Raw genomic sequence first — 11,348 nt, 5'->3', positions numbered from 1 at the left:
TTTATTTTTATTTTTCACACAAAATAACAATAAGCATCTTGTCGTAGATACACAACTGCACGTAGTTTAATGTAACGACATCGCAAGTCGTACCTTCTAACTGTTCTGTTAACAAGTTTACATTCTTATACCGTCTGAGTTTCGCCAGATGTAAGTAGTCCCGTGTGCACGTGACAGGTCCAGCCGTCTTCAAAAGACTGAGGAAAGCCAAACCCTAATGATTCTTCTTCAACCCTAACCAAAAGGTAGATACAAGCTGCACTGAACAAAAATCGCAGAGAGGAGGAAGAAAAAAAAGAAAAAAAAGGTAAAGGGGTGCTGCAAAGGAAGGTAAGAGAAAAGATTGAAGACTATATAGGTTCAATAGTAAAATATATCTATTGACACAGTTTTTTATTTTTTTACGGAGTCAGTGTAGTTGTGAAACTTGTATTAGTTAATACTTATATTGAACTGAGTGTGACTCAAATGCATAACTACAACTATAATTCTTGGACATCAAGGAAAGTGTCCTGTATATATTGAAGAGGAAAAAAAAAATTGAAAGATGTCGTTTAACAAGATTCAATTGACGAAATTATTGATCCACAGTTTAAAAGAATTGGGTTATGATGAAACAAGTATGACTTTACAGCGTGAAAGTGGAGGTATACAAATAGAATCTAATTTAGTGCAGAATCTTTTCCAAAACATTAGAAAATCATATTATTTTGATATCACTTTCAAATTATTATCTCAATTACCTTTGATCTCTAATATTAATCCAAGTGGAGTCACTTTATACCAGACTTTATCTCAAATCGGATATTTTGCAAACAAAGATGAAACTACGGATGCCAAAAATCATATTAATTTTAGCATAGATAATAATAATAACAACAATGACAATAACCATCATATTATGATTATTGACCATTTTCATAGACAGTATGAGTTATTTAAATCTGTATCAAAACAACTTAACACGATTCCCTCAGACCAATTACCCTCATTTGTCATGTCTCTGCAGATCATGCTGCTTGTCCAAAGACAATATTTTATCGAACTTATTTCCATTAGTCATAATTTTAATCAATCTATTAATTTCTTAAGAAACATTATCCAAAAGTATCACTCTCTATACCAAAGAGTATTCTCGTCTATCTCAATTTCTTTTAACAACACTATTGCAACTGACCAATTGTTGATGAAACACCCGGACCTGTTCTTAACTAGCTTGACCGAATTCATAACTAATCCCAAATTGATCAATCAGTTATATTCAACACAAAATTCCTACCAAGATGAACTTATAAAAATAATATCAAATATTATTGATCCGGATGAATTGATTCCTACTGGAAGACTGATTACTCTATTGAAACAATCTATTAAATATCAAAAATTGACTAGTGGTGTCAACATTTTTGATGACAACACCAGCAATTATAACGGTAATAGTAATAATAACAATAATAATAATACCAGTTTAGATTATTCTAAATATTCCTTATTGGAAGATAATAAAAACTTCCATGGAAAATATAAATTTGAAAACATTAAAACACTTTCAGTCAATAACAACAACAACAACAATAATAATAATAGGGATCCTAATGGTAACGAAATTTGGTATTTACTATTTTCTCCAGATGGTAAATATTTAGCTTCTTCAATAGCTGATTCTTCATCGGATAGGAAAATAAGTATTTATGATGTTGAGAATGATTTCCAAATTTATAAAATCCTAGCTGGTAATAACCAATACATACTTTATCTGTCATTTTCTCCCAACAGCCAATATCTGGCAGCTTGCCCCTTTAACGAGAATGCAAACATATATGACATTCATTCAAAGGGTGAGGCAGTCTCTGATGTCATCAATACATCAACCACTATAAGTGTCTACAATAATAGTCATATACCACTAAAAGAAAGAGTATTGCCAGAGATTATATATCCAATAGATTCTTTGAAGATTGAATATACACATAAACCTTCAACTCATAATCATGAGACTACATCCACTTCTTCGCCATCTTCGCCATCTTCGTCTCCTTCTCCAGCATTGAATTCATCGCCTTCATTATCTTCTGTATCCCCTGATCCAACAACAACTGATTCACATCCTTCCAAGATCTCCCCAAGAGTTTGGTGCTGTGACTGGTTCCATACAAAAAAACATGAGAATATTATTGTGTTTGGTTCTCCAGATAGAGATGTCATCTTCTACAATTTCAATACAAAGAAAACTATACTTCGAATGTCACAGATTTCTTCGTATTATCGATCGGATAACCAAAATCATAAAAAAGATTATTATCATGGACCATCTCGTCGTGCTAACAGTAGTAATACTCATGATGATAATGATGATAGACCTAATGACAGTGAAAGAGATGAAGAAAATGACCATAATTTCAATATAGATGATTCCTCTAACATCATTGAAAACGCCAATCTGTTCCCAAGGGTACATGATTTGAAGATATCAAACGATGATAAGTACTTAATATTAATGACACACAATGGAATTATTGACGTCTACGACATATCAAGCTTTCCGAATAACAACTTATTAAAAAGAAATAACAACTCCATATTGGAAAAATTTCTCCCACCAAGAGTAACACAATTAAATATTGGTAAAAACATGACATGTATTTCACTACCTGCACCAACTGACCTAAACATCTTTGAACGAAACAATGATATTGACAATTTTCAACATAACATGAGTTTCAAGTTGAATCATTTAGTGTTAATTAATTTGCAATTTAATGAAATTCAACTCTGGGATTATAAAGAAAATATATTGATTCAAAAATTTTTTGGCCAAAGGCAAGAACAATTTATTATTAGGTCATGTTTTGGTTACCAAAATAAAGTTGTAATTAGCGGTTCAGAAGATGGAAAGATTTATATTTGGGATAGATCAAATGGTAATATTCTTAATGTATTACAGGGTCATGCTGACAATAATATGATTCTAAATAATATAACTACAAATGGTACTTCTAACACAAGAAAGAAATTTACCAAAAATTGTAATGTTGTAGCATGGAGTCCACAAGATAAAGATCTCTTTGTTTCTGGTGGTGATGATGGGTTAATAAAAGTTTGGAAAATTACGTACTATTAATTACTTTATGGGATAAATAAACATACATAACGTTATTAATTATATATTCATTGAATAATAAATAATAAAAAGATATAAAAAGAATGAAAATAGAAATTCAAGGAATATTTGAGATTTGTCCATCAGTAGTAGAAATTGGTGGATTAAGTAAACTTAATTGTTCAGCCTCTATCTTCCCTCTATCTATATTTAGCATCTCTAAAAAAGGTAAAGAAAACATCAACAATGTAAATAAAAGATAAAACGCATATCTAATATTATGAGTTCTATCGGTTATCAAACCAATCAAAAAGGGACCTAGAATTGATGATCCCTTGTCTGTTATACTAAATAAACTAAAAAAAGTAGATTCTTTCCCTCTAGGAATAATTAAACTGAACACAGATCTAGACACGGCAGCAAGACCTCCGAGAGATAACCCATACCAAATGGCTAACATATACATTTCTAATTTATGTTTTAAACCTATATTTTGGAACAAAAAACCCAAGATTCCATAGAAGGGAATAACACAAGTCCAACAAATAATGAATATTAAAATTCTCTTAGGAGGCAGACTGAACCTCTTGGAAAGAAATTGTGGAATTATATATGCTCCAATCATGGCATTAATCATTGTTAAAATACTAATTGTTATCAAATTTAATGTAGTCATATTCAACTCGGTTTTAGAGAATAGCACAGCTGTGGAATTTATTGTTGTTGTTGAATCACTTATTATGAACCAACTTATTAAAAAGATCATAACATCTTTCAAGAGTCTTGCGTGTTTAAAAGATTCCCATAGTGATATCCAGCCATAACTAAAAATTCCCCAATTTGTGTGTTTGTTTAAAACATATTCTCTATTTGTATCTAATTGCGAAGTCCTTAATAGTGACGTATCAACGGAAGACGTTACTATATTTTCTGTACCTATATTTCTGAAATAAGTAAGAGGCATATCCTGAAATAACCAAAACATAGGTGATTGCCACATAATCCACCATATTCCAACAAATGCAATTGCCAATTGAATGTCCTGTTTTGACCTACTGCCATTTATAAGAAACATTGAAATAATTTGGACCAAAAGTGCACTTAAGTAACCTAAACTAGCACCTCGGCCACTTATTACATTTGTTAGTTTATCTTGTAATACTGATTTATTGGGTGCGTGAGCTACACTTTTATCATTCTGTATTGATTTGGTAACGAATACGGGTAACATAGAATTCCCTACTACATTAATGACGCCAAAACAAGAATTTGCTACGATATATAAAGCCGGTAATGAATATATTCGTGTGTTATTCAATCTAGATATTGTGTAAGTTGAAAAGGAACCCACAATGGAAAAAATCACTAAAATGTTACCTTTTAATTTAATAGAATTCCACTGATCGACAATCCCAGACACTGTTATGACTACAACAGTCTGTATTAAAACAGACAATGAAAATGTGTATAATGGAAAGCTCGATGTATCCACAAATATTCTGTGATTAAATAGAGGTACAACACAGTGCTCTGATGAATTCATACAAGGTTTCGAATGGTCCACCACTGTCACACCATTTATCCTGGCAAACTGCTCTAATAATAATGGGATGTATGTTGATACGACAGAAACAATAAAGGGCTCACTAGAGAAGCAATAAAAATACCAACCTTTGATATTGTTTTGTATTATCTGATTATTGTCTGAACTTTGTTGATCAGAAATTGTATTAGAGAATAACTGGTCAACAGGCTCTCGTTGGGGAAGAGACCCATAATTCATTACTAATTATGTGATAACAGTAATATCCAAAAAAGAAGAAAAAGAAGAAAAAAAAGATTGAGTGACAGATGGTAGTTAACAGGAGAATCTATAATGGAAGATTTCTATATCTGTTAAGGGGAAACTGATGATAATCCCTGTATTTTATATGATTCTTTTCCTGATGGAAACTTACACTAAACCGAGAATGTACCTTCAAAACAACTATATTTTGCCTATTTCTTGTACCAAAGTTCAACTGTGTTTCAGATGACATGAAGATATCTTCCTGCTGTTGCTGCTACTGCTCTGTAAGTGTTCAAATATCAAACCCTTTAAAAGTAACATATTTCTCTCTGTTTCGAACGTTTTTTTTCTATCTTTTTCTTCCTGGACATTATATTTTTCCCCCATTTCCAAAACTAACAGAGGTTGCTAATTGAGGAATGCTCCATTCACAAAGAAAGGTGGGTAACAGTAAATAAAACCACTGGGTTTTGCCGTATTTTACAAATTCCTATTGATAGAATAATATAGCACTAAGAGAGCAACACATATACATACACCTGGGTGAAAACAAAGTCACAACATTTTTGAAACTTTTCAATATCTAATTAGAATCTTTAAAAAAAAAACAGCTACACAAACTACGTAGCTTTTATTTGTTATACTTATAAAGATAAGTAGGTAAAGGTATAAATATATATAACGAAAAGTATGATACATGTCAAATGTGAAAAATAGTTGCGTCTTATATTATGAATTATCTCGATCTAATACAGATTTTTTTTATAAAAAAAAACATATCCGTGGCATGTTTTCTTGTCTAGTTAATTCTCAAAAAAACAATGGGATAAAATAATTAAGTTGTTACAATTTTAATAAACGTATTCAGTTATTCTCAAATTATTTGTAAAAAATTTAGCAGATGGAAATTGTTTTGTATATGAAACATCTGATTATATCTCCAAATAAATGTGGTAATTAATAGAAGATTAAATAGAAAAGCAAAGAGGTAGAATTATACTCTTTCTTTCTTTTTTTTCTTTAAAAAAAAAACTTAATAACAAAATATATTGATTATATGAACTATGAAGATTGGTTAACTTCAACTGGAACAGAACCTTCTTTGGAAGTGTCTTCAACTGGAATGGATTTTTCAACATCAGTAGTGGAAGTTGAAGTGTCATCCTGTTCAACTAAGCCCTCAGCAGATTCATCTGCTACAGTCCCTTCGTTGGTTGATTCATTAGATTCAGCAGTAGAATTTTCACCATCCTTTTCTTCACCCTTTTGTTGTTGATGGTTGCGGTTATTACGGTGGGAGTGATGATTGTGGTTACGGTAATTGTGGTGATGTGGTACAGTGACCATCTTTAACATAAATTCATCTAAATCATTACCAGATAATGTCTTATGAATTTCAACTTCAAAAGCTGGTTTCTCTGGTAACCATTTTTCCCAATTCTTGGAACGGATGAAATATTTAGTCAAAGGAGATGGTTCAGTAACACTTTTCTTTTCATTCTCTTGCCCTTCCTGTTCTTGTTCTTTTTCTTGTACTTGCTCCTTTTCTTCTTCTTCTTGAGTGCTTTCTTCAACAGGGTCAATAATTTGCTCACCTTGAGCCACTTCAACAGTAGCATTTTCATTGAAAACAATTTCTCTCAAAGCAGCCATAATAATATTCAAATCACCACCAAAGGACATGTTTAGTAGTCTGTAAAATTTAGACAAAAGCGATAAAGGAACGTACCCATCTTTAGATAATTGTTGTTTTAGGTAATCATCTGTTACAAGATTTCCATCTGATAAATAATATTCGATTTGTCTAGCCACACTATTCACAGCCATCATTGAATAATGGAATGGATATAACATAGAATATAATTGAGCCATCTGTTGAGGTCTAAAAGAGTGATGCTTTTGATTGTTATTGTTATGACGGAAATTGGTGTTATTATTATTTTGTTTGGAAGTAAAGCCATTTTGTGCTTGCCCTTGCCCTTGTTGTTGTTTGTTTTGGAATTTTCTGTTATTGTTAGTGTTAAAATGATGTGAATGATGTTTGTTGTTAAATCTTTTTTGTCTGCTATTATTGTTATGGGAATGCTGTTGTTGTGGTTCTTGCGGCTGTTCTTCAGAAGTTTTTACTGGAGCATTAGAATCATTAATTTCAGTAGATGTTTGCTTCTCATTTACTGTGGAAGCTGTGGTAGTTTCTGTAGCTATAGTAGTAGTAGTAGAGACAGAGGTGTCTTCATCGGAAGAAACAGTAGGTTGAGAGGCTTCTCCATTCTCAGTCTTTTCTTGTTGCTTATTTTGATTAGAATTCTTCTTATTCTTCTTAGAATGATTTTGTTTGTTTTTACTATTATTTGAGTTTCTTTTACCGTTATGAGTATGACGATGATTCTTATTTTTACTACCATTTTTACTGCTGTTATTAGAAACAGTAATAGATGCTTTGATTGGAACCCATTTGGTGGAGGTGTTGGATTTGATAGATGGAGTTGGACTCTTTTTCTTTAAGGACTCAAAATCTTCAACAGAGATGGATGTAACTGGAATATCTTTGTTAACAGATTTCCAAGGAGAAGAAGTTGGGATAGGAGCAGGAATTAGATTAGCTGCTGGTGGGATAGAAGATTCCTTTTTATTTTCAAATGAGTTAACATTAGACTCAGTTTGAGTCTTTTCTTGGACATTTTCTGCAGGTTGCACAGTTTCTTTAACTGCAGTCTCAGTAACGTTGGACATATTTGGTTGGATGTTTTATTATTATTGCCGATCTATCTCCCTTCTTGTACTCTATTATGATCCTCTACAAGTATACAGGTATGTCAATTATGTAGAGGTTTTAGTGTTTCTTTCTAGCAATGAAACCAAAAAATAAAAAAAAAAAATAGAAACAAAAATTGAAAGTTAATTGAGAATGACACAATAAACGTAACCTGTGGCTGTTGTTGCTGTTATTGTCGTCGGGACAAAGTAACGTGAGTACAATCTGATATACAACTTATGATCGAACCAGAAACGAGACAAAGAAGTAAGACAAGTTACTCAATGATTAAAAGACATTACTTGAGAAAAAGATCTAGTTGCTGAAAGAGAGAGGTAATAATGGTTACGAAACAAAAGAGTATCAATTAAGTAACTAATAAACTTTCATAAGTTCACTATTCACTGTTGTCGTCGACGTCGCTGAACCAATATTAAAGAAATTACATAACATGAAAAAAAAAAAAAAATCGATGAGCTGAAAATTTATTTTTTTTTTGTGCGTGGGCTCGAGGGTGTCGTTGGAAATGACTGAAAAAATTTTTTTTTCATTTTTGTTTTTTAGTGAGAAGCGTAGCGAAGGAGAAGACCTAATTTTTTATTTGAGTGCAGAACTGTGAAACATTCTATCATAAAATATGGCTGGCCGTTTGGTTAAAGAAGACATTAGTAGCATTACTTAGTACGTGAAAAATACACCAGGGAGAATTCTGAATTTTGGTGTGTTGGTCAATCTCCATCGTTATGAGATAAAATCTAATAATACGATCAGTTTTGCGATCAATTTAGTACTTTCGATGTATTTTAGTGGTAGTTACTGCTAAGTATTGCCGGCAAAAATTTCACTTGTAGAAAGAGTGCTACCATACATTTTTTATATATCATGAAGACAACCTTTCTTTTGTTCATTTTTGCTTTTTATATACTTTTGTACATGCAACTCCCATGTATATAACATAATCATTTTTCTACTTAACTTGTGAATCAGTCTTATAAGTCATTTAAGTTTTATTGTTTATCTTGTTTGAGTATTGCCTGTTTCTTTTGGGTACATGTAAAACCATGAATACAAATTTAGATCTTTCATCAAGAGACAAATGCGTATAGTTCTAACAAAGAAACAAATTAAAAGGACATGTATAATAGAAGCAAGTAACAGTTATAACAATAATAAGAAGAAGAAGACTAAATAAAATAAAAAAAGGCATAGAAGTATAAGCAATTCAAGATGACAGAAGGGAAAGACAAAGTTAAGTCTACAAAAAGAAGATCCAATAGAGCATATCAGCACAATGTAGTGATCAAATATTTAAATGATATAATCCAAAATCTTGGTATCAATGCAATTAATAACATAGATGATATACCAAAGGAAGAATGGGATTATATGTTCCGTAAAGAGAAAATAGTCAGAGATAACGTAAAAGAGGTGGCTCAAGATAAACAATCTCGTATAGAAAGGTCACGTCATGAAAGCATCCAACTGAAATTATCAAAAATGGATATAAATATACATCAGAAGGATTTGAGTTCTGATCATTCAAAGATATCAAAAATTTCCTCTGAAATGGAAAATGAACAGCAGCAACCAGCTAAAAAATTATTGAAGTTAAACCCTCCAGTAAATTTTTTGACTACTGTAGAAGGCACGCCATCGATTTTTCATGATAATATTCCATATTTTAATAATTTACATTCCATTCCACTATATAATAACCCTGAATTAAATTCGAATGTTCACAAATATTTATCCAAAGTAGCCAATGAACATAGTAAATTCATGATCGATATGAACCATCAAGATCAAGCAGATACCTTGAAATATATTCAACAACGTAGAATGACTCCAAATCTGCCAATAGACCATACAAAGGATGATATGAATCCACTGCATTCGAATCTAACGTTATTTAAGCTGATAACCCCAAAGAATGATAATATTAAATTGAAAAAAATCCCTCCACGTATCGAAGCTAAATTAGATTTTTGGAAATACATCGAAAAGACAATATTAACCATATCACGTAAAAATTCAATCTTATTTGCACTAGATATTGAGGGTTTTGAATCAAATCAAAATATTATCACAGAGATAGGTATTTCTATATTTGACCCAAGGGAAAATTTACCTGAATTTGGTTTGATGACGCCGATTTTACATAATTATCATTTGATTGTGTCAGAATATCTAACGCTTCGAAATAAGAATTTTTTATCGGATCTTAAAGATTGTTATTTGTTAGGCGAATCATTAATATTGACGTATGAACAATGCACTACTTTTATTCAGTCATTGATCAATTTTTACATGGTACCTAAGACAGAGGAGGATAAAACCTGGGGCCGTTGCTTTGTGGGGCATGGGATATCCAATGATTTGACATGGTTAACATCAATGAATGTTGAATTACCCTCAAAAATGAAAGATATATCCTTCAGATATCAACCATCTGAAACATTGGAGACTGCATATATCATTGATACAAGTAGGTTTCATCAGATCCTGTACGGAGATATGTATGGTAGTCTTGGCAAACTGCTAAAATTGTATAACATTCCACATTCATATATGCATAATGCTGGTAATGATGCATATTATACTTTACAGTTGTTGTTAACAATTGGGAACTATAAATTTAGAGAACTACATCATTTGGATGACTTAAAGTATATGTATCAAAAAATCCATATGTTACAAGAAAGAGATGATATTGCCATGCATAAAAATGATAATAGTGAAGTTGATAGTGATATGATATCGCCTGCTAGTAAATATAAATATAATATACCTATGACAAACATTGCCTCAGTTATTGAGTTTATCAAAATGAACAGCAATAGTAATAGCAATTCAAACAATAATAAGAATAAAAATGGTCATAGCAATAGGAAGGATACAGATTTAAGGAAAAAAAGAGAAAACTTATTAGGCATAACACAATTCCATGGATGTAGATGGGTTTCCAATGCAGGTGAGGGCTTTAATATAGTAGAAGATATAAATCTGGATACAATGCCGAATGAACATGAAAAAAGAATAGAATAAAAATGATTAAGATAAATATATATTTATATATTCATATATATTTAAAGAAATATTTTATATTAACTACTTCAAGCTAGAATTGGTTTTAATAAATCATCTAATTTGCCAGAATTTCTTAAAGATTGTAAACTATCGTTACCACCAATATGTTGGCCTTTAATAAAGGTGTTTGGCACAGTAGTTTGGCCAGTGATTTCTTTTAAGGCTTCTTGAATCTCTGCACCATTGTCCATTTCATCCAATTGAAGAACAAGGGCTTTAGACTCAGGAACTTTTAAATCTTGGAAAAGTGTCTTCAAGGTGGCACGACAATAAGGACAATAAGTCTTTGATGCAATGAAGATGTCCTTTTCATTAATTAATTGCTTAATATGTTCGATAGTAGCTTGAGAGACCATTTTTGAATAATTGTTTCTTAAGATATTGTTTGTAAGTGTAAAAGAGGAAGAAGTAGAAGGCTTGGTTGAAAATTTGAATAAATGCCGGTTAGAAGTTAAAAGTCCCTTTGAAGTGAGAATTGATTTGAACAACTTGAATTAAATTGAGATAAGAGGCGACTAGGAAGTAGAAAACAAGGATATATTAAATATAATCTTCCCTTTGAATCTGTCCAAAGAGAGCAAAGGAAAAGTGTTTCCACGAAAGAACAAGCAAGAGAA

The 11,348-nt window shown here is 31.5% G+C and overlaps 5 protein-coding genes across 5 annotated transcripts; 2 read left to right on the top strand and 3 right to left on the bottom strand.

Moving 5' to 3' along the window:
• Positions 1-547: 547 nt before the first annotated feature.
• Positions 548-3,121, top strand: GID7 (glucose-induced degradation complex subunit GID7; the record flags this gene model as incomplete). Its single annotated transcript, XM_064859368.1, has 1 exon — positions 548-3,121. One exon carries the CDS (start codon positions 548-550, stop codon positions 3,119-3,121), a length of 2,574 nt encoding a protein of 857 aa, XP_064713838.1.
• Positions 3,122-3,218: 97 nt separating this feature from the next.
• On the bottom strand, positions 3,219-4,883 carry ATG22 (Atg22p; the record flags this gene model as incomplete). Its single annotated transcript, XM_064859367.1, has 1 exon — positions 3,219-4,883. The coding sequence occupies one exon, from the start codon at positions 4,881-4,883 to the stop codon at positions 3,219-3,221; it is 1,665 nt and encodes a 554-aa protein (XP_064713837.1).
• Positions 4,884-5,951: 1,068 nt separating this feature from the next.
• On the bottom strand, positions 5,952-7,622 carry SRO9 (Sro9p; the record flags this gene model as incomplete). The annotated part of the gene is made up of 1 exon (XM_064859366.1): positions 5,952-7,622. One exon carries the CDS (start codon positions 7,620-7,622, stop codon positions 5,952-5,954), a length of 1,671 nt encoding a protein of 556 aa, XP_064713836.1.
• Positions 7,623-8,871: 1,249 nt separating this feature from the next.
• On the top strand, positions 8,872-10,689 carry GFD2 (Gfd2p; the record flags this gene model as incomplete). Its single annotated transcript, XM_064859365.1, has 1 exon — positions 8,872-10,689. One exon carries the CDS (start codon positions 8,872-8,874, stop codon positions 10,687-10,689), a length of 1,818 nt encoding a protein of 605 aa, XP_064713835.1.
• Positions 10,690-10,757: 68 nt separating this feature from the next.
• GRX1 (dithiol glutaredoxin GRX1) lies at positions 10,758-11,087 on the bottom strand (the record flags this gene model as incomplete). Its single annotated transcript, XM_064859364.1, has 1 exon — positions 10,758-11,087. One exon carries the CDS (start codon positions 11,085-11,087, stop codon positions 10,758-10,760), a length of 330 nt encoding a protein of 109 aa, XP_064713834.1.
• Between the last annotated feature and the right edge of the window lie 261 nt (positions 11,088-11,348).

The sequence above is a fragment of the Arxiozyma heterogenica genome, assembly GCF_036370985.1.
Source record: "Arxiozyma heterogenica strain weizmannii chromosome Unknown scaffold_22, whole genome shotgun sequence".
NCBI classification, from domain to species: Eukaryota; Fungi; Ascomycota; class Saccharomycetes; order Saccharomycetales; family Saccharomycetaceae; genus Arxiozyma; species Arxiozyma heterogenica.
Note: the sequence above shows the minus strand (reverse complement) of the source record. Positions and strands in the feature narration are given on the sequence as shown.